The sequence below is a fragment of the Pteronotus mesoamericanus genome, unplaced genomic scaffold (genome assembly GCF_021234165.1).
Source record: "Pteronotus mesoamericanus isolate MK-2021 breed Mesoamerican mustached bat unplaced genomic scaffold, CSHL_Meso_final scaffold_31, whole genome shotgun sequence".
Classification (NCBI taxonomy): domain Eukaryota; kingdom Metazoa; phylum Chordata; class Mammalia; order Chiroptera; family Mormoopidae; genus Pteronotus; species Pteronotus mesoamericanus.
In genome coordinates, this window is record NW_026555312.1 from 16,190,052 (window position 1) to 16,214,005 (window position 23,954).

Genomic DNA, 23,954 nt, shown 5'->3' on the forward strand with positions numbered 1-23,954 from the left:
CGGCGCCGTGCGCGAGCGCCGTCAGCGCGCGCCCGGGCCAGTGACAGCATCGGGGATGGATTGTGGCTCCGTCTCCGGAGAGGGTCCGAAGCGCCTGACGGACCGCCGGCGGCTTCTGCTGTTCTTACTCGCTGGCCGCCACCGAAGCTTGAGCGGCCGCGGCGTTCGGTCACGCCGCTGCCTGTCCGCACTCCCGGAAGGTCGAGGGGCGCTGGGCCCTCGCGCCCCGGCGGCCCGCGGCGCTTCCCGTGCCTCCGCGCTGCTCCTGCTGGTGCTGGTGCCCTCCCCGCGCTTGGCTGCCGCCGCTCCGCGCCGATCACTAGGAGAGTGGGAACGCTCGCGCCCGGGAACCTCGGCTCCCCGATCCGGTCGCTGCGGCGACGGTGTCGCCGCGTGGAGGGGCCAGCTGGGTCCCGCCCTGGGCGTCGCCGGTGCCGCCCGCCCCCTCCACCTGTGCCACGCCCGGGTCCCCGCCCTCGCTTCCTCCAGGAGAGGTAGGATCAGGCGGTCGGCGAAAGAGGACTCGGCTAGCGGGGCTGGGGCAGCAGAGCGGGAAGGCCGGGAGACCCAGAGATTCAGTTACTAGAGGTCACCAGGATTCTTGTATGGCGCGGGGGCGAAGGTCTGTCTGGCCTTGCCCTTCTGGTCCGCCGTATCCTGTTCTTGGCCAGCTAAGATCTGAATTACTCGGAATGCCGGCACAAAGGTTTTGGCGCAAAATTGGAACGGGATTTTGGGAGGGCGGTGCCTGCCAGAGCAGTGAGCTGATGCACGTTTTGCTAGTATTCACCTTGTCCCGACTCGGGTGAAGGGTGTGCAGGAGGTTTGCAGGTTTGAGAAGTGGAGCTCTGGAATATTGAAGGGATTGTTTTACAATTTAATTTTAAACTCTAATGGATTCGTTAATTCATTCATTAAGTACTAGCGCCTATTCTGTGCTTGGCACTTTTCCTAGATATTTGGGATCTATCAGTCAACAAAATATTTTCCTTCTTGGAGCTTAATACTTGCAAAGGATGTAATATATATGTTTAAGTAGATAGATATAGATATAATTCTTGTATACATGTGCAATTTACATGTTCATGCATAGTAGTTATATATACACAGTCTGATAAATAGGAAGAAAGAGAGGTGGTAAGAGTTAGGAAGTGAGGTGGGCCTCCAGTTATGAATTTAATAGCGTCTTCGGAATAGGTTTCATTGAGAAGGTGGCCTTTGACTAAATACTTGAAGGGGGCCGAGGGCAGTCACAGTCCTACATGAGATTAAAGAAATCTAAACAGGCGCAGTTTACTAGATAGCAAATTGTTGATAAAAGTGTCATCATTTTGAGTAATTATTAGCACACTTGGCAAAAAAAAAAAAATCACTTTAGAAGTATACTTTTCCCTTAGTAGCCATCAGTTATCACTCTACCACTCTAGTAGATTTTTCTTCTTTCTTAACAGAAATGCCCAGTAAATGTGGGCTGCTTCTAAAATTTAAGAATACTTTTGGCTGGGGAGAAACTGATTGGTAGAGCAGCAGTGAACAAAGCTTTACATACAGAAGGTGGGGAGTGAGTAATGAGTGAACTCTGTCCGTGTCCTGCAGTACTTATGAGTTGGAGGTGGCTTTGAACTTAATTTCTGTACTTTGCCTTTTGGTGCTCTTTTTCACAAGCTGGAAACTTGTGATTTGTTTTCCTCATAAATTCAAGATTATGGTGCAAAGGGGAAAGTGTTCTTTCTCATCACTTTTCTGACATTGTATCTGCGATGTGGTAATGTTGGATTAATCTCAAATGATGTCATTCTTCATTGAGTGTGTATGGATTCATAAATATGGGGAAACACACAGCCAAGACAGTTAAGGAATCGTGTGCCCATTAACCATCAGCAAATGAGAGTTTTGTTCCCTTGTCTTCAGCCTGATAGTTTAAGTGCCGAAGGTTCTAAGTAGGGCTACTTAGACTTAAGGGTATTACAAATAGGAAATTTGTACTTGCTTCCCTCCTCTGGTCAAGGCTAACTGGGCTTCTTTTGTAAGTGTGTTTTTAATATCCTTTTGGTATATTGAAGGTCCCCCAAAGGAGAACTTCATAGTATGCTATACTAACATAGCTCAGTTTACTTGCTTTCTCGTTATTAGTAGGTATTTATGGTTCTTGGGTCTCATTTTGTTAATCACAATAAAGAAAAGTGAGTCAGAGGTGTTTTGAATGTCAGAGTATTGCTGCATCCTCCGGCCCTTTGACAGAAAGCAAACTGGCATTCACCCTCACTCAGCAGGGGTTGAAAGGCCAAGTGGGAAGTGGCCAGCCCTTTTCTCCACTTCTCAGATGACAATATTTCTATGAAATAAGCTTGCAATTGAAATAAACTCCGATAATGTTTTGAGGGAAAAAATCTGCAATATCTAAATCAGAATTAGCTCTTGCTTAGAAAGGAGTGATGTTTTGTGTATGGTATTTTGTTTTAAATCATATGAATGATTATTTTCTTACTAGAAAGAAGCAATTTAGTAGTAAACTAAGCCCATCACTCTTCATAAGCCAGTTCTATACTCAAGTGTTTTCAAGATTCCTAACCCATGGCACAGTCCAGCACAGTTCGAAGATGGGTGGGCGGCCTATGGAGAGCCCCTTGAGAGGTGCATTCATTCATTCATTCACCCACAGTGTTTCTAGAACTAGGTCTGTTCTGTGTCAGCAGACATTAAGGGTCTCTTCTCATCGGATTTTTGTCCCAGGACTGGAGATAAAAAATGAAAAGAGATATTTATGTGGAAAGGGAAGACCATAGGAGAAGAGCAATGCTTGCTCCTGTGATTTTTGTGAGCATGTGATAAAATGTTCCTCCCTTAGCACAGTATCTGTCACCTAATAATTGGTGCTATGCTTATTATTTTTGCCATTGTTACTCTGTCTTCTGCATATGCTCCCAGGCGCCAACTCCACACGTGCTGGACACTCAGCTGCCGGTACCTAGACATTATGACTCTGCCTCCTAATCCAAGTGGCTGGGCCCAACAGGGCCTCTCAGAGGTTAGGAGGCTGGCTGCGCCCACTGATTGGCATTGTGACCTTCAGCAAGTGTCTCAACCTGTCTGAGCCTTATTTTTGTTGTGTGGAAAATGGGGGTCATAATAAGACCTACATCCCCCCGTAGGATTGAGCTGAGGTCAAATGAGTTACTGCATAAAGGTGCTGGGCACGTGGTAAGCACCTTTAGATATTAGCTATTCATGCTACTATTGATCCATGTGACTACAAGTTATCTAAGTACCTATTATATGCCAAGCAGTGTTCTACGTGCTGCAGGTACAGTAGTGAATGAAAACAGGCACACCTGACCTCGCACAGCTTAGATTCTAGGGAGAGAGGGCCAACAATAAACAAGTATAATACCTGATAGGGAGCAGTGCAATGAAGAGCATTCAATCAGGGTGGGGTCTGCTGATACAGGTGATTAAGAAAAGGGGTAACATTGAAGTAACATTCATCAAATGTCTGGGGTTCTCCTTCCAGACCTTTGTGACTTGCTTTGGCCAATGAAATGTGACTAGAAGTGATTGGTGCCACTTCTGAATGGAACTGCAGAGCTACTGTGTGATTCTTCATATCCCTTTAAAGAAAAAAAGAATGAAAAAGGGATACTCATTTATGTAAAAAGGGAAGACAATGTCAGGAGAAAGGAGCTGATCTCAAACTTTCTTTCTAGACAGTCTCATGATTTATATCTTAGAAATCATACAATTGAATTCTTGTTCTTAATATTTTTGGCCTTGTATGCCAAGCCCTCTGCTAGATGCTAACAATACAAAAATGACTAATAGTGGCTGCTCTTGGAGATCATGAACTAATAGAGGATACAGATATGAAAATAATATAATAAGTGCTATGATAGAGCTATCTGTACTTGACTGAGAACACAGATAAGGGAGCAATAAAGCCTGTTTCCTGACCTGGGTGGAGTTGGCAGAGAGAGCCATAAATTGTATAACCATAACCAGAGTGCAATGAGTCCTTAAGAAGTTGTCAAATTAAATGATGAGGGGTAAACAGAATGCTTAAAATTTACCATTTGAGAAAAGGGGAACAAACCAAGATTAAAAATGGATTACCAAAGCATGAAGGTTCAGGAAACAATAGCTTAGGTGACTAAAAAAGAAAGCTGCAAATATAGGTATAGGCCAAATTGGAACAGACTTTTTCTTCCTTGTCAATGTCTTTATAATATAGGCTAGTGGTTCTTTGAATCTAAGGGCTGTTTCTTAATGACTAAACACATTCATACAGACAATAGTTGTTGCATTTTATATTTTGTCCGTCTACAGTGTGTACTACGGAGTGGATCCCTTGATTTTACTGTGACCACAACGACCCTATTCTTTTTCCAGGTAGCCAGTAAGTTGAGAACTACTGCTCTAGGCTTACAGAGAAGAATCAGATCTGTGAGGACTTGTCCATGTCATGTCTTTGCTGTGCAGTTTCTCTTAGAGTGTGTAGGGGTGAAGGATTGAGAGTAGGAGTTGATAAGCTGAAATATCTTTCTGGTCATGTAGGAGACCTACTGAGAAAACCTTTGAACTTTGAGTTAGTAGATGACTGTTATCTCTTCTACCATTCTTCTACAGTACCTGGCATCACTGAAAAGTAAGGACAAATATGTAACAAAATTTGCATATAGCTATGTTTATTACATTTAAATGAAAGGTTTTTATTTTGTTGTCCATCTCTTTTTTCCCCCCTTTGCTATCAAACATCTCTCTCTTTTTTTTAAACGTATTTACAGTATGACTGTGATAGTAAGGAGTTATTTTTTAAATGTCCTTTCTTGGCAAAATTACAAGTTGACATTACAATTGTTCCTTTTTCTTTTTTTTTAGATTTTATTTATTTATTTTTAGAGAGAAGGGGAGGAAAGAGAGAGGGAGAGAAACATCAGTGTGTGGTTGCCTCTCACATACCGCCTACTGGGGACCTGGTCCACAACCAGGCATGTGCCCTTACTGGGAATTGAACCAGAGACCTTTTGGTTTGCAGGCAAGGACTCAATACACTGGGCCACATCAGCCAGGGCCAATTGTTCCATTTTTTTAAAAAAACTAATATTGTGGTTCATGAAATACAAAAACCAGGAAACTGTTATTATGCTACCTCCATCAAATGAGAACCTTGAAATGAGTTTACAAAATGGGTTGGATCTGTGGCTAAGTGCATTGAAATTCATAAAAATCATAATATACAAATTGTTGAGCTCATCTCTCTAAAAATAGGCTTTTGCAAAGACATCACAAGGAAAGAAAATGACAGATCAATCTCATAGATTAGAACACAAGAATCCTCTAAAAAATACCAGCAAACCAAATCTTGCAATATACAAAAAGGACTATACCATGCCAGATAGGATTTTGTCCCAAGAATACCAGGTTCATTAACATCTGAAAATCAGTTTGTGTGATGCACCATATTAACAAAATAAAGGAGAGAAACCACATGATCATCTCAAAAGACAATGAAAAGGAATTTGGCAAAATTCAATACCCCTTCATGATTGAACGCGCACGTGTGCATACACACACACACACACACACACACACACACACAGCTACCCCCACCCCGACCCCCACCCTGCAAATTAGGAATTAGAATGTAACTGCTTCACCTGGTAAAGGGCATCTGTGGAAAACCCACAGCTAATATATTTAATAAGAAAAGACAGAATGCTTTCCCTCTAACGGAGCGGTCCCCAAAAGGTTGGGACTAGTTTCGTGGAAGACAGTTTTTCCACGGACCCAGCTGGGTTGGGGGGATGGCTTCAGGATGATTCAAGCAGATTACATTCAAGCTCACCTCCTCCTGTGCAGCCTGGTTCCTAACAGGTCCACCAGTACCGGTCCACTGCCTTGAAGTTGGGGACCCTTGCTCTAACGTCATGAGTGAGGGATGTCTGCTTGCATCCTCCCATTCAACACTGTACTAGAAGTTCTAATCAGGGCAGTAAGGCAAGAAAATGAAAAAGGCATCCAGACTGTAAAGGAAGAAGTAAAACCACCACTGTCCACAGTTGACTACCTGATATGTAGAAAATTCTAAGGAATTCACTAAGAAACTATTGGAGCTGATAAACAAGTTCAGCAAGATACAAGATCAATATTCTAAATATATTTTTAAAATACACAAAAATCAGCTCTATTTTTATACACTAGCAATGAACAATCTGAAAAATAATAATTCCCTTTACAGTAGCATAAAAAAGAATAAAATGCTTAGGGATAAATTTAACATAATGGCATAATATTTATACTCCAAAACCTACATAACATTATTAGAGAAATTAAAGACCTAAACAAATGGAAAGGCATCCCATGTTCATGGGTTAGAAGACTTCAATATTGTTAAGATGGCTGTACTCCCCCAACTGTATCCACAGATTTAACACAATTCCCATCAAAGTTCTAGGTGACTGCAGAAATTCATGAGCTGACCCTAAAATTCATATGGAAATGCAAGGGACTGAGAATAACCAAAAACAACCTTGAAAAGCAAAAGGGTCATAGGATTCACTTCCTGTGTCAAAACTTACTACACAGTAATCAAGAAAATTTGGCACTGGCATAAGAAAAGGCATAGAGATGAGTGGAATAGAATGGAAGACCCAGAGGTAAACCCTTATATGATAGTCCATTGATTTTTGACAAGCGTTACAAGGCAATTTAAGGGAGAAAATAGTGCTGGGACAACTGGATATCCACATCATTCAAAAGAATGAAATTGAACCTCCATCTCACAATATATACAAAAATTAACTCAAATGGATCAAAGATCTAAATGTAAGAGCTGAAACTGTAAAATAACTAGAAAAAAACATAGGTGTAAATCTTTGTGCACTTGTATTAGCCAATAGTTTCTTAGATATGACACCAAAAGCAGAAGGAATAAAATTTAAAAAATAAATTGAGCCTCATTATAATTAAAAACTTCTGTGCTTCAAAGGGCACTGTTGAGAAAGTTAAAAACAACTCACAGAATATTTGAAATCATATGTATAGTATGGAACTGGTATCTAAAATATATATATAAAGTCTTACATCTCAACAATAAAAAGATAACCCAATTTTTTTTAAATAAGCAAAGGGTCTGAATAGGTATTTCTCCAAAGCAGATACACAAATGTCCGATAAGCACATGGAAAGATACTCAGCATCATTATCCCACAGGGAAATGCACATGAAAGCTACCACGAGGTACCTCTTTACACACGCTAAGGTGATTATAATAAAAAAGATAATAACAAATGTTGAGGATGTGGAGAAATTGGAACCCTCGTACACTGCTGCTGGGAATGTAAAATGGCACAGCCACTTTGGGAAGCGGTCTGGCATAATTGCATAAGGTTAAACATAAAGTTACCCTATGGTGCAGCAGTTCCACTCCTAAGTTTGTACCCAAGAGAATTGAAAACATGTTTACACAAAACTTCATACACAATTTTTATAGGAGCATTATTCATAATAGCCAAGAAGGAAGCAACTCCAGTGTCCTTCAGTTAATGAAGAGGTTAAATAAAGTTGTATATTTATACAATGGAATAGTATTTGGCAATAAAAAAAAATAAGGTACTACACGTACCACAAGGTGGATGAATCTTGAAAACATCATGCAAGTGAAAGAAACCAGTTTCAGAATACCACATATCTTATATTTTATTCATACACAGTGTCCAGAGTAGGCAAATCCACAGAGACAGGAAGTAGATCAATGGTTGCCTGGAGTGGAAGCCTGGGGAGTTTAGTTTCTTTTGGGGTTGGTGATAGTGTTTTAAAGTTGATTGCGGGGATGTTTGCACAACTCTGTAAATATACTAAGAACAATCAAACTGTACACTGGAAATGGGTCAGTTGTATAGTATGTGAATTAAAGCTCAATAAAGCTGTTATTTTTTTAAAAAGGCTTTTGAGGTATGCCTGATTTGTTCATGTTGCTGAGTTGCTTTCGATTACACTTAGGTCTTGCTTTGAACTCGATTGTCCTTTCCGTTCTAGAGCTAAGCCTCTCTGCTGGCTGCCCACAGCTGGAGCGCAGACGCGGAGATTTCACCTCTTCTGGGAACAGGAAGCTCTACTTTGACACCCATGCCTTAGTGTGTTTACTCGAAGGAAATGGTAATCCCTTCTCTTTGGTCACTCAGTGCCATAGAAGAACGCAATGAATTATTACTTCTCTTATGATTTCTTTTAATTTCTTTTATTTCTCTTTGACTTTTAAGTCTCCAGGTAATATTTGGTCAGTCTCCATTTTTAAGTCCTCATTTTTTTGAAGGACAGTTTTTGCTTCATCAGTACAATAGAGATTTTTCTAACACATTTGCCCAAGTGAAGTGTATTCTTTTAACATCACTCTAGAAATACAGTGTTAAAGATAAGAATCTAGACACAAGTCAGCAAAACTTAGGAGTGGTTCTTATTGTCTGAAACACAAAGGTGATAGTTTCATTACTGTGCATCTTGTGTGCTTTTACAATTTTTATGAAATTAAATTTTTGCTGAGCAGCAATTATTGATAATATCATGTCATAGTGTTCTTTTTAAAAAATACTCAGACTGACATTGTCTCTTACTGCTATTGTGTTCATTAATATACACGATTGCTCTGACATGTATGACATTTGCTGAAAGCACACTTCGTATGCGGAGAACAGTCTCATATTTCATCTTATCTAGACAAATACACCACTTATAATTCTCTATACTGTGACACATCTCAAAATCAGATTCTTATATATCATAGATTATACCTTGGAAATAAATATATCTGTGTTTTTACTTCATTGTATAGTTATTTATCCAGTTGTGTATGATTGTATCTGAGAAGCTACCCTGTGTCCCTCTGTAGATGTACTGAACATGTCCAGGTCAAGGGGGTGGAATAAATTCTGTGCTCCTGTGGGGGTTAGAAGCCCTGGGCTCAAGCCGCGCTGCGTTCTGGCCTCGGCAGTCCTTTCACCCTCAGTGTCCCTCTCCTCACTGGTAGCATGGGCATGATCAGAATTCCAAAGAGCCTTTTCAATATTAAATGAAATAATGTTATTCAGTGCGCTTTGGAAAAACTGTCCAATGCTGTATAATATTTTTACAAGCTTTTCTTCTCAAACTTGAACTAGTAGGCCTTTTTCCCCCAAAACTTTTCTTACTAGCCATAAAAGAAAAGTGGAAGTGAGAAGAGGGCCATCTAAAATACCTTGATAAATCAGCAGGAATCTTCCTACATTGTTTTTCTTCTTGGTGGGCCTGTGTGTTTGTTTTCAAATACAAATATTAGAGACAATGGGGGCGTATCAACATCCCCCGGGTGTTTGATGATATTAAGGGAGCATCATTAATTTTGTTAAGTGTAACATTGGCAAGGTAGCTGCAGCGGTCTCTAGATGTCCACCAATCCTTCCTCCGAGAGAGAGGTGGAATTTATTTTCCCTTTCCCCCTTTAAATATTTAAATGTTTATTTATTTATACAAATAAATAATTTTTTATTTTTATATGTATATTTTTAAAATATGTTTTGATATATACGTCCTGCTTTTCTTGGTTTCAAACCTTGATGCATGAATATTTGCATATTTGAAGATCAGTGATGTGAGGACCCCACTGCAGTGTGTTCAGGGTGTGAAGGTGCTGAGATCAGTGATGGACGTGTAAGTTGTCTGGATGAAGGTACAGCCAGACAATTTACCCCTGAGGAAATATTCCCTCCTTTATCCTTTTTTTATTTTTCAGTTACGTCTCCTAATTAATGAAATTTCCTATATGTCTATAGCCAATGTGTTTTGTTCTCTCATTCCTACAAAAAAATAATTTGTGCCTGGTAACTCAGCAGGTTTGCAGGCTTCTGCTTTCCCTGGTCCTCTTTCACCTTCCACAAGTGTTTGTTTAATTTAAGACTTTGGAGTTTGTTTTATTATCAGCTTAAGTTCTTTTCTAGTCTCTATTTTTCTTTTCTTCATAATTGCCAAATCTCATATGTTTAACTGTGAACTTTTCTTAGGTTTAAAAAAATGCAAAAGACATGTATGTTTTTTAAAAATTAGAAAGATAGGAAAAGAACATGAAAAATATTCTGAATCCCAATATCCAAGGGCTACACAATGTTAACATTTTGGCATGCAACCTTTTGGGTGATTTTTCTAGACGTGCATGACCTACACATTGAAATTTAAAGGATTTTGAATGAGGTGAAGGGAGTAGGTCTTTGAAGGGGTTTTGTTTGTCGCCTTTAAAACTGCACCTTTTTTAAAAAAAATTACAATCTCATGCTTACTCTCATCTAGATTATATCAGCTATAACTTTATTCAAACAAATGTGCCATTAATTACAAGAATCAATAGGTTCTTCTGAAATTCTTATAGATGGACATATTTAATAGAAGGAATTACTTTCCAGGGACTTGGTTTTAAGCATTTTATTAGAATTTCCAATATGAAATATAGATTACCATCTAAAGTTATTAAAAACAGTGATACTGCTGAATTGAATCTTTTTACAATTCAATTCAGTGTCATTTATTGAGTATCAAAGAATGTATTTTTTTTCCTGTTTCGGCCTCCATCATTAGTGACTGAAGAGAATTGTGGAGGAAAACCGAAAGAACTGATTTTGACATTAACCGTCTTTGAACATTAAATTACTAACAGCTAAATTACTATTTCCATAGTCAATAATTTGACTGACTTATGCTGGATATAAAATAAGTGAGCTTTTCTACTTACTAAATTATTTTTTGCTAATATATGCATTTTATAATGGAGGAAGTCACATCCATTGAAGAACATAAAAATGATCTAGAATCTGTTAAATCACAAAGTGGTAAATTGTATCTGGAATGTTGAGTCTTGCTTTTTTTCACTTGACCTTGCATGGCAGGCATCCTCTATATTATTAGACATTCTCTGAAAACATGATTTTGGGCAGCTAGGAAGGAAAGGACATTACAGAGCAGTTAGCCCAACTGCTCCTTTTGCATGAAGAAAGACTCAAACGTGGCATACTTGTCCAGAGTGACAGACACATCATAGTTTGTGACTAGTCTCCTCATCCTCCTACCACAGGCTTTCACCTGCTTCTGAATTCAGACATTCACTTCAATGTGTAAGTTTGTGTTTTCTCCCTTTCTATGAAGGAATTTTTTTTTTTTTTTTGACAACTAGAGTCTCCTGAGTGTAATTGTCTCTGTGTGTTTGCTTAGGTTTTACGACTCAACAAGCAGAAATCATTGTATCTGCATTGGTCAAGATCACGGAGGCCAACATGGATATTATCTACAAAGACATGGTCACCAAGATGCAACAGGTCAGCTTTGTCAGGGCACTTTTGCAAATTTGAAATCTAAAGGGAGGGTGTCATTTGTAATATATATTTTTGGATAATGTTCTGTTGAAAAGCATATAGAAATTTTAACCATAGTTGAGAGGCAGATTATTACAGTGGCATAAAAAGTATTTATTCAAAGCTATTTAGTGAACTCTTGTAGAATCATTAAGCTTGAAAACTGACAGTTTCAGTCCCCCATACTTGAATAAATGGAGATGTGGCCAGAATTATAGCAGTGCCTTTTTGAGCCACTGGTCCTCAGACTGCCACCCTTTTCACTGTGATTCAGTTGATGGTGATACTGGATTTGAGTTTTTATTCTTTTCCTTTTCTCATTTTGGAATAGAGGGTGACCTTGCTGAACTTCTTTTCTTGTGTCGACGCTCTTCTAGTTTCTCATTAAGATGATACCAGATAGAAACCGTAGGCGAATACTTTCTAGAGTAGACTAAGTTTTATATTTTGTTTTTCTTTTCCTAGGAGATCACTCTTCAGCAAATAATGTCTCAGATTGCTAGTGTGAAAAAAGATATGATTATTTTGGAGAAGAGTGAGTTTTCAGCCCTCAGAGCAGAAAATGAGGTAAAACTAAACAGCCACTTATAAAATGCTTTATATTCAGACATTGAGATATAATATACATACAGAGAAGTGCACAAGTAAATGTACATCTTGATGAATCTTCACAAAGTGTACACTACCAGTCAGATCAAGAAGTAGAACGTTGCCCGCACCCAACAAGTCCCACTGATGCCCCCTCCTAGTCATTCCTCCCACAGAGGAGACCACTGTCTTGGGTTATAGCACCATTGACTAGTTTTGCCTATTCTAGAACTTGAGCTGATGGGATCATACAGTGTGTCTTGTAGCAGTAGGTCATCCTTTTCCATTGCCTGTGGTGTTATATGAACATGCCACACTATTCTACTATGATATATATTAGAATTGTTTCTAGTGTTCAGTTATTATGAAGAAATGCTGCTGTAAAATATCCCTTAGTTTCCTAAAGTGTGACGTATGGGATCAGAGTTTACATAAATGCTGTCTTTGCATTGTCCTTGTATTTTCAATCCCATTAGAGTCCCATAAAGGAAGCTCATTTATTACCTGTTTATATTAGTCTTGGTCTTGCAAGAAGCCTTCTACCAAAGATTCTCTTTTCGCTAGAAAAAGGTAAAATTTGAAACTCTCCGAGTTGTCCATGAAGTCCACTGTTTGAGGACATTTAGTTAGAAGAAAATCATAGGAGATGTTAAAGGAAGCAAGGTCTCTGAAGGCAAATGTGTATGTTAAAAAAACAAACAAACTGTGCCATCCTGCCATGACAGGTAATTTTTGCTCCTACTGAGACTATTCAGTTAAGGTTGTATTCTAAATGTAGTTAAATTTGCCTTGAATGTGGGAAGAACTTATGCATGAATACATGTTCTAATATTTGTTTATTACCAAGTTTTATATTTTTCTTCTAAGCTTCTAAACATATCCTTGACTTGGTTCTTTTTATTGTGTTTTTAGAAAGTAAAGCTTGAACTACATCGGTTAAAACAACAAGTAATGGTAAGATCCTCATTCCCGTTTGCTTGCTTGTTTATAATTATATAAGCTTAGTAAATATAATGTCAGAAATACTTTGTATGTCCTTAAAAACCTAATTCTATGCTAAATATTTGTGTAATATGTCTCAAAAGTACACTTCAGAAGATTTAGGTAAGAACACAGCCAGTGAATAAATTATTGATGTCTGTAACCAAATTCATTAAGAAAATTGTGTTCTAGGAGGAACTAAATAATTTTTAAATAAAAAAAGTCTCTGAAGTAACCTCATGGAACCCTTATATTCTCTTAGAAGAGACTGTCTTTAGAGATTTACATGCATTTTTAAAATGCTCACTGTGCCTATTGTTTGGATTTATCTTTTTTAATTTTTTAATTTTTTACTTTTTTAGAGAGAGGGGCAGGGAGGGAGAGTGGGAAGAAGAGAAACATCTGTGTGAGAGAGAAACATTGATTGGTTGCCTCTCATATACACCCCAACCAGGGACTGAACCCACAATCTAGGCATGTGCCCTGACTGGGAATCAGACTCACAACCTTTTGGGTTTATGGGTCGATGCTCCAACTGGTCAGGACAACTGTGTCCAGACACGGGCTGGCGCGAGTCTCCCCAGACACTGATTCCCAGCTCTGTGAGCTCCCGTCCTGCCCCTTCCCTGGGATGGGCCCTTAGGCTGGAAGCAGTGGAGGCAGCTTTCTTAGGCTTCACATCCTCAGTGGGTCTGGATTTCTTACTCTGGATTTCTTTCTTTCTGTGTTGTTTGCCCTCTGACTAGGATGAAGTCGTCAAAGTCCGAACAGATTCCAAATTAGACTTCAATCTAGAAAAGAGCAGAGTAAAAGAATTGGTATGTTCCTTTTTTAAAAATAAGAGTGTGAACTAAATTTTTCGCTGGATAGAATGCTTGGTCAAGTGTAAGTTTATATACAGTTTACTAGTACTGTTAAATATTTACATATATATCACTGTTAGACACAATTTTTTCTTAATTTTGATTATATTTTAGATGAGCACTTAAATTTGATGCTTTCATAAGTATAATTAAAATTAAAGCCTTGGTCAAATAAGTTTAAGTCTTTTTTTGTTTCAGAGATACTAAGTTATATATCACTTAGACATTAATAAAGAAATTAAACTCAATCTTGATCTATTTCATACTGACTTAAACCTCCACAGGTCCTGATTTTACAAAGTTGATTATTTGACTTAAATAATATTAAATTATTAATATGAAATATTAAATTCTATACTGAAATTCAAGATTTTAAAAATATTTCCATATTATCTTTTTCTTAAAATGAGAACTCTCAATGACTTTACTGCATAGTTTTGAAATGCAAATTCTAAATGATTAAGTTATGTAAAACTGAAACTTTCAATTAGGAAAAGTACTGCTGCACATTTGTTACCAAAAAGATATCACAAAATGTAGGTTGTAAATAATTAAGCTGAAGCAGATATACCCCCAAGCGATGACTGGTGGGGTCACGCACTGGAAATACAGCTCTGTTGCCCTTACTTTTCCAAAGATAATACATAGAAATACAATGTTTTTCCCCTCAGAGCTTTCCCAGTAACTTTTTTTTAAAATCAAGTTGTAATTGACATATATTAGTTTCAGGTATACAACACAATGATTTGATACTTGTATATATTCCAGAACGATGGCCACAATAAGTTCAGTTAATATCCATCACCATATTACGTAGATAAGAATTTTTTTTCTTATGATAAGAACTTTAAATATTTACTCTCTTAGCAACTTTCCAATATCTAGTACAATATTATAAACTATAGTTGCCACGTGGTATACTACATCCCCGGGATGTATTTATTTTTTAACTGCAAGTTCGTACCTTTTGACCCACTTCACCCATTTTTGCTCACCCTCCATCCCTTGCCTTTGGCAACTCTCAGTCTCTTTTCAATATCTGTGAGCTCCCAGAGTTTTTTGTTTCTTTAGATTCTACATGTAAGTGAGATCATGCAGTACTTGTCTCTCTGATTTATTTCATTCAGCATAATGCTCCCAAGGTTCATCTGTGTTGTCACAGTGGCAATATTTCCTTCTTTTTTTATGGCAGAATAAAAAAGAGATGTAATACAGGATAGATCTCAAGTTTTCTTGATCCATTCATCCGTCCATGGGCTCTTCCTTTGGTTGCTTCCATGCCTTGGCTATTGTAAATGCTGCTATGAATATGGGAGTACAATAACTTGTATGTTTTAATCTTTAGGTGCTGGGTTGCCTCTGATTTTTAACCCATCTATCTTCTTATTCAGGCTTTATTTGAATTTGATAATATTTGGCAGATGCCTTTTTTATTCTTAGCATAATGTGAAATAGGGCATATAAAGCATTTTTCACTAACACAGAACTGGATACATATGCAGAAACCAAATGCTCACAGTTGTTCATTGTTTTTTCTTTTTTCACAATTTGCTTTTAACCAAAATGTACTACAGTGATAAACTAATAACTCAAACTCAGACAATTACTTCACTGTATTTTGGAACTGCTTCTGGATTTCAAGAGTTAGGCTGAGGTTTGTTAAACCAAATAATTATTATGTTCATGTAACCTGTTTTTCTAATCTTAAAACACTTTTCAACCATGAAGATTAAATCCCTTAGTATCACTAAAATATTTAGTAATTACTAGCACACGACTTGTATCTAGAAGAGGAGAAACTTAGTTACCTTTGTCCTTATGGTTTGTGAATTTAGCAAAAATTCTGGATTCACTTGACTTAAAAAGATGCCTACTGTTAACCATGCTAGGAAGAATTACCTAGAAGATTGGTAAATATGGGATGTGAACCTGGATTAAAGCCAGTGAATTTATGTGATTTACTGCCCTTGCTGAGAAGTTGTTCTTGGTAATCCTAAACTTAGATTACTCTGAAGTGCAGGACAGTAGCATATTATTATTCAGCTAGCATGTAACTTACTTTAAAAATCATGGCAATATCAAGATGTGGGCTTTTCATTTCTCGCATCTGAATCAGTATTGACTTACTGAAGGCCAGAGTTTAAAGGTGTGAAGAAAATCCAGTCCCTCTCTGCCCTCTGGTGGTGACCTGATGCATAGCTTTCTCCTCATCTAAAGCCTTGACATTTAAAAGACAGAGATGAGCATTCTTTTGTCCTGTGACTAGGACCAAAGTTTGGGGTTTGGGGGCTGCTGCTTCTGCTTTTTAATTTACAAGCTATGCTGTTTTTTAAATATTTTTTGTTTTTGTGGGTTTTTTAAAGATTTTATTTATTTATTTTTAGACAGCGGAAGGGAGGGAGAAAGAGAGGGAAACATCAGTGTGTGGTTGCCTCTCAAGTGCCCCCTACTGGGGACTTGGCCCGCAACCCAGGCGTGTGCCCTGACTGGGAATCAAACCAGTGACCCTTTGGTTCGCAGGCCGGCACTCTCAGTCCACTGAGCCACACCAGCCAGGGCCAACCTATGCTGTTTTTATACTCTACACCCTAGCAGACCCAGGGGAAATTTTTATAGCTATAAAGTTTCTAGGTACTTCAAAACATTAATTATTTTCTCCTATAACAATATTCATGTAGTGAAAAAATTTTAATTTTTCACTTACATTATAGATTTGCATTTGTTCAATTAAATCCTAGTGCCCATTGCTGAGCAGATATGTCTGATTTTGATATCAGTATCAACAAAATTATACCACATCTTTACACAGACATTAGAGCATAGCCAAAGGCAAGATACCATTTTAATTCTGTGTAAAACTTGTTAGTTCCTTTAGTAACACTGGATTGTGACTATACCCACGTGGATTTGTTTGTTTTAAATAATTAAATGTGATGAAACACTGTATTTCTTGTATTTACCTTGTTTGATTATCACATGGCAACGTCCATGTCACAGAATAATATTCCTTGAAACTATTTTTTCCCGACTTTATATCTTTCCTATCTTTGGTCTAAACCTCAAGTTTTGTTTGTAATTGTGATGGGATAGCTACTAAATGGAATTAATTTCCCACCTTTTCAGTTCTTTCCTGTCAAAGCCAAAAAGGGTATGAGTCAGCACCATTTAAATTGGTCCCAGAGAATGCTGTATAGTGGGAGGGATCTAGAGACAGCACACAAAGAGATGAAAAGGGAAAAACAGCAGAAAGAAAGGTGAAGGATGACAAAAGGTTATCCCGGTATTGGAGCAGTGAGTGAATATAAATAAGAAACCTCAAAAACACAGATCTAAAGGAGAAGGTCACGTAGGCTGCTGTATCCTGGAGGCAACTCCCAGTGTTACATATCTTGGAAGTAGTGAAACCGAAATGTTTAAGACTCTAGAGAAGGAGGAGAGAGAGAAAGAAAGAAGAATCAGAATCTGACCTATGTGACATGTTTGTTTCAGTATTCATTGAACGAAAGGAAGCTGCTGGAAATGAGGACAGAAATGGTGGCATTGGTAAGAAATGAGACTGGCTTTTCTTGGTCATTTTATTTCTCTCTTCTTCATCCCATGCATGGTTGCTGTTATTTGTAGTGATGTGTTATAGGAAAATATATGCAGGATTAGTGTCATAGGGTTTTTTAAATTGTAGTAAAATAAACGTAGATGTTACCGTGTAACCATGTTTAAGTGTACAGTGTGGTGCCCTTCAGGACATTCACATTATCATACAGCCATCGCCTTACCCAGCAACTCCCATTGCCTTCGCCCCCCCGCCGCTGGCAACCACCATTCTACTTCCTCTTGGTGAATTTGACTAATCTAGGTAACTTACATAAGTGGAATCATACAGTATTTGTCTTTTTGTAATTGGTTTATTTCACTTCCCATAAGGTCCTCAAGTTTCATCTATGTTGTAGCATGTGTCAGAATTTCCTTCCTTTTTAAAGCCGAGCCATATTCAGTTGTATGGATTTGCCACATTAGATTATCCTGTCTCTGGACAGTTGGGTTGCTTCCACCTGGTGACTGTTATGAACTATGGTGCTAGGAACAATGCGGGTACAAATGTCTGTTGAAGTCCTTGTTTTCTGAGTATGTGTATGTGCCTGGTAGTGGAGTATTATAGGATTTTTTCACACTTAACCAAATACTTGATTATCTTAATACAAGTTAAAATCTCAGTGATTGAAGAATAATAAGGAATAGACATAGATTTTTTTGTTACATTCTTAACGTATGACATGCATTTATTTCTTTTCCATCCTGTAATACCTGGGACCCCTGAAACCTGTGAGAGAATATTGGAATATTCCTCTGGAATACTTTTCTCTTCATCCAGGCATTTATTTTCTTATTCATTACCTGAATTCTTAGTCATAGGGAACTAACTACTTGCCCTAGAATTTTTAGTGAAGCGTCTCCAGTGCTTTAATGCGTTAATGAAATATGACAACCCTTTTATAACAGCCAAATTCACCACCCTTTGGGGTGTATCTACATACACCCCAAATACAGTTGTGTATCTAGTTCACCTGTATTGTATTTGGGAAAGAATACAAATAGGCCATTGGTATAGCCAAGCCTCATAATAACAAAACACTTGGTGTTTGAACTATAAAAGAAGAAAACTTTAAAAAATGTGAACAGAAATAGTGTCAAGGCAAGCACTGTTGCTTTTAGATTATCTAATCCAAGATTCTGTTCATTTTTTTAAAAGCATGTTTTTATACCTTTCATTAAGAGGAGGATAGTACACATTTCTTGCTTTTGAGAACAGATTGGCTTTATTATGTTAATCTCACATATAGAGCAATCTATAACATACAAAAGTTTCTTTTACATAGATTATCACTTTGATTCTCTGAACAGCCTGTTTGGAGGCAGGTCTAATGGTTTTGTTTTTGTTTTTTTTCCTTTTTTTCAGACAGAAGGAAACAGGCCTACATATATTAAAGGCCCTCACCAATGTAACATAGCATGAGGATAGTAGAACTAAGACTAAAGCTCAAGTCTCCTTAATATGACCCCAGTTCCCCTTTGACTGCACCCCTTTGGGAAGAAACTCTCAGGACTGACAGCAGAGGAGATGGTATATCCCAAGTGGCTTAATGCTGTGACTCTCTTTGTTTTAAAAGCACGCGCAACAAGATCGGGCCGTCACACAGACGGACAGGAAGATAGACACCGAGGTCGCTGGCCTCAAAACCATGCTCGAGTCCCACAAGCTTGATAATATTAAATATTTAGCAGGTAAGCTGCTTTTTACGTAGGCAGTTAAAACAAGCTGAAAATAAAAATCTATAAAGTAAGTCATTTCATTGTATTTCATTGATTCCAACACATTTTTTCCTATCTTTGAAATTGGCAAGCATCTTATAATTCCTAATAGATGGACTATCATGCTATAATTGGCAATATTTTCCTTAGAAATAAATAAAATGATGTACGTTATAGTCAATGGAATCTTAAATTTGTTAAGATACTGTTCTTGAACTATAGTTGTTTTTTTTTTAATTTTAAATGAAATTCAAGACAATATTTTGTACAGTTGCGCTCTTTCTGCTCATAAGGAGTTATTTGCAATTTTTAAGCCAAAAGAGGGAATAAAGATTCGTGTACCAAGAAAAAGCCATTATTTTAACTTAAATTGAATATTCTGGGGTTAATCAATATTTTAAATTATAATAGTATTTAGAAGTGAAATTTTGCTCCTAAAGTTAAAGGGTGTGCCCCTATACAGTACATATACTTATACTTTGGGACCGCAGACTTTTTGTGATTCTAAACTTTTATTGAAAAGTTTTCTTGAATACTGGATACATTTGTACTTTAGAGATGATGATTTCAAGCTATGGGTTTGTGTGCGTGTGTTTGTTTGTTTGTTTGTTTGTTTTTATAGGCAGGTGTTTCATGGAATGTGGCAAATTAATGAACAAGTTTCTTAGTGGGGTTTTTTACCCCCGGGGTGGATAGGTGGATAAGTGTCTCTATGTTTTCTTAATAGAAAGATGTTGTCTCAATAACTTTATAACTAATACTGAGTTCAATTATTTTTTTTCTTACAGGGTCTGTATTTACATGCCTAACAGTAGCTCTGGGATTTTACCGCCTGTGGATATAATAAAGTGTCTATTTAAGGAGATCTCTATTATAGTTTTGCCTTAAGAATACCAGATTATTGTGCTTGCTTTTTTTTCTCCCATTTCAACTTTTAACCCTGATTTTCGTTTAGTGCATATTATTTATTTTATACAAATTATGGACCTATAACCGAGGCAAAGAAGTCAGAAATGTCATAATTACTCCTTTGATTTTTTCTGTTTGGTTGACTTTATAATGCTGAGTGGTGGTGGACAAAGCGTGGAAGACTCCACTCAGCTGGATCCGTGATCTTGGCCTCGTGTGGGACATACGATCAGTAACTATTTGTATAACTACAATTTTAAATCTTTTGTCACGTAGGGGTTTTGGGGTCTCCACATAAAAGGCACATTGGCTTTACTTAGTCCTGAAGAATCACTGAAACTAAACCAGGAGCACCAAATCCTCTTTACCTCCTACTCCAGTTCTTACTTACCATCAGTCATCTCCTATGTTGCAGTGCTGTGTCTCAGCTTTATCTGGTTTGTATGTTAATATTACAGGTGTACTCTACATCCAAAGGAGTTTTTCTATTTTAATTTCCATTGTCTTTGTAAGTTGCTGTTACGGTTATTTTTTATGTGCCTTCCAGCTACAAAATCTTGTTGCCTAATGAAGTGTTGTAATGGGGATTCTTGTACCTCTAGGTTTCTTTTCTTCCCTCTCACTTGGTCCTTCTTCCTCTCCCTCATAATTTGAGTTATAATAATACTCCACTTGTGGCATTGCCTGCCTAGAAAACTTGGTATTTCTTGGTGTAGGCAGCTACTACAGTTTGTGGGGTGGGGTTTACTTCCTCTGGTCTTCCGCTCTATACACAGGGAGCTAGACAGTCTGTTTTCCTTCTGTAGCAACATCTAGATATTTAGGTAGTGTATGCACTTTTTAGAAATGTCTTTAATGAATATGCTTTTGCCCATTACAAGCTCATATTGTAGGCTTTCAAAACTAGAGAACTGTCATGCCAGGTATCATCTGCATTTAGGTTGATTTCTTTGGTTGTTAAAGATATTCTCATTCTTACCTTACTTCTATATTTAAAACAAATTCCTAGATGCAACTGGGGTTACATTGGAAAAGCACCTTCTCATCTTATTTAAGTGGTTGACCCATAGGAGAAAATAATCATTTTAGAAAAGATGACATTAATAGAACCTTTTCTGTCTTTCTCCACATGTCCACATTTGTACATACTCTGGTACAGTGGAGAAACCACACAGAGACTTCCTGATCAAACTGATGGAATAAATACCCACTGTCACTGTTCCAACCATACTGGCAAAAGAAAAGTTGCCTTTTGTCCTGTGGGTGTCACTTCTAAATTTTGGAAAGTGTGCGTCTGTCTTTTTGAAAAACTTTTATGTAGCATAAAGGTTCTGAATTTCAAGTAAGTATGAAAATCAAGTACTTTTGCATTAGTGGTATCAGTTTCAAAGTGAATAATCTTTTTCAACTAGATCCAAAATTAACTGCCTCGTAAAATATTTTATTGATATATTCTTCCCCTTTCAGAGAAGGATCCCCAGAAAATACTGCACATTTAGCCACTGCCTTAAGTACTAAAGACTTAAGTAAATGGCATCCCATTAAGACCACATTTGCAACTACTTAATGCAGATATAACTTTGGTTAGTAGAGCTTAGAGAAAGGCCTTGGAGTACAGACACTCCTCTGAAATAAAGAACACCCAAGGGAGAAAGTGCTGTATGTAATTATGTTTCAAAGCAAACATTAACTTGTATAGGTTAAAAACAGTGAAGTGACCTTATATCCTGATAAAATGTTTTAAAAATAACATTTAGGGGAGTGACATTCTTTTATCTGCCAGAAGTATTCCAAATAACATTCCTACCAGTGATGGTGGGCTGCGTCAGTCCATCACTTGATCTGAGCCATTGATTTTGCTGTCGCGTTCTTTGCAGTGCAGAACAGCCTTTTTTTCCCCTCCACCTCAGGAACAATGAACTTGCCTTTTGATGGAGTGGATTGCATGCTTTTATGGGGGTTAGGAGGGCTCAGGACGATGCTTTATTTAGTCAAATGTATTGCGTTTGAAAAATGTATGAGCCAAAAATACAAGTGTCCCCTTCCCACTGCTGGCCCAGACATCCGAACAGGGTGAGCATGCTTTGACTAGACACAGTATGACAACTTGCTGAGCTAGCTTGGCTTAGGATTCCGATCACTTTAGGAAATTAAGCATTAATCAAAAGGGGAAAGATGCCTGGAAAAACTTTCAGAAAATCTGTGTCTAGCCCATGGAGAAATTAACCATAGCTAGATCCTGAAAACATACGTCTCTAGGTGCAGATGCCTTAGGTACAGATGCCTGAAGTGGAACATCAAATGGACAGAAACTATCACTAATCACTGCAATCAGTCCATTCTTAAGGGTTCCTCTGCATTCCTAGTTTCTTCTCTCCCCTCTCCTGTCCTTAATCTTTTTGAAAAGAGCCTGAACTCCAATTCCATTTCCTTCCTGCCCCCTTAATAAGCAAAACCTTATTGGTGTGGTTCTTTACAGGGAACATGAACTTTGGTTTCTGTACTGGCCTATTCCTCACCTGGTTTTCTAGCTTAATATCTGACAAAACTAAATCTGAATGTATTCGGTTTCTCCCTGAAGTATGTTCAGTGCCTCAGTTGAGAAGTCACCAATTCGAGAAGAAAGACTTGACAACTCAAACCAGACATCTTGCTGGAATTTATGTCTGAACACTTTAAAAACCAAAATCCTCAGCCACCTTCAACATGACCCTGACTGGATTGTGTCGGGCTAGTTTGTGCATTTCCTGCAGCACTGCTCAGAGTCATGATCTTCCCTCTTACGTTCTAGTCTCCTCCCTTCCAGCCTCTGCCGTTTAGCTAACCGTGTCAGCGTTAGCAAGCTTTCTCTTCCCCCACGCTAATATTCATGTTCTAAGGATTTTGGCCTCATTTCTGAACAGATCGCATACAGACGGTCTTACAGAACTCATGCCTAGAAAACGTTGGCTTCAACATACGTTTATCAAATTTGTGATCTTTCTGACACTAAAGCAAAAACATGTTAACCATAAATAATTTATGTATATAAAATGTTTGACAATGTTTAGCCTTTTATTGGAATTTTATTGGGAAAATATTTCTACAGACTGTATTACACTTACGTTTCTCTGATTATAACCCAAATCATTTCTTAACCCTTTCATTACTTATGCAAATATTCAGTTAAATTTTACAATGTATTAAAGTGGGTATAACATTTTTATTATCTAAAAATATTTAATTCTGTGTGACTGATACACTTTTGTTTATTCAAATTGAATATGAAAACTAGGACTTCTGTCTGCACTGTACTTCAGCTGCTATTCCCTCCAATTGTAGATGATAACGCTGGTGTATTATAAGAAAATCTAGTACCTAAAAATTTGAATTTACATAGATAAATTTGAAAGTAATTATTTGATTTATAAAATAAATTTCTATTTTTTGAAAGAATTCTTTTAGTATGCTTGTGTAAAATACTTGTTTGAGGGAAAATGAGGCTTATACACAAGGTTTTAAAAATAGCTGAGGATTCAGACTGCAAGTGATAGAAACCTAAATCAAGCCAGCTTCAGAAAAAAAGGAAGTTGCTTTTTTGACTTACATGATCAAAGTTCAGGAAGAACAAAACTAAAACGCCATCACACTCCTCTCTCTGCACCGCTTGCCACTTTTTGTTTTTTTAGATTGTATTTATTTATCTTTAAAGAGAGGAGAAGGGAGGGAGAGAAACATCAGTTGGTTGCCTCTCATAAGCCCCCCGTCCAGGGACCAAACCCGCAACCCAGACATGTGTCCTGACGGAATCAAACCCGCGACCCTTCACTTTGAAGTAAGATCCCCAACTAAGCCACACTGGTCAAGTGGGCCCAATTCTCTCAGATTGTCTTCAAGTATGGAGAGCCAGAAACAGCCAGCAGGTGCGCTGAAACTTCAGTTAGAAAGCTCCACTTTGAAA

The 23,954-nt window shown here is 37.8% G+C and overlaps 1 protein-coding gene across 1 annotated transcript; it reads left to right on the forward strand.

The window, feature by feature from the left end:
• The first annotated feature begins 7 nt into the window (after nt 1-7).
• MCUR1 (mitochondrial calcium uniporter regulator 1) lies at nt 8-21,606 on the forward strand. Its single transcript, XM_054591880.1, has 9 exons — nt 8-494; nt 8,032-8,151; nt 11,227-11,330; nt 11,832-11,933; nt 12,867-12,908; nt 13,682-13,753; nt 17,288-17,341; nt 18,964-19,078; nt 19,894-21,606. Exons 1-9 carry the CDS (start codon nt 56-58, stop codon nt 19,947-19,949), a joined length of 1,104 nt encoding a protein of 367 aa, XP_054447855.1. The 5' UTR covers nt 8-55; the 3' UTR covers nt 19,950-21,606.
• Nucleotides 21,607-23,954: the final 2,348 nt, after the last annotated feature.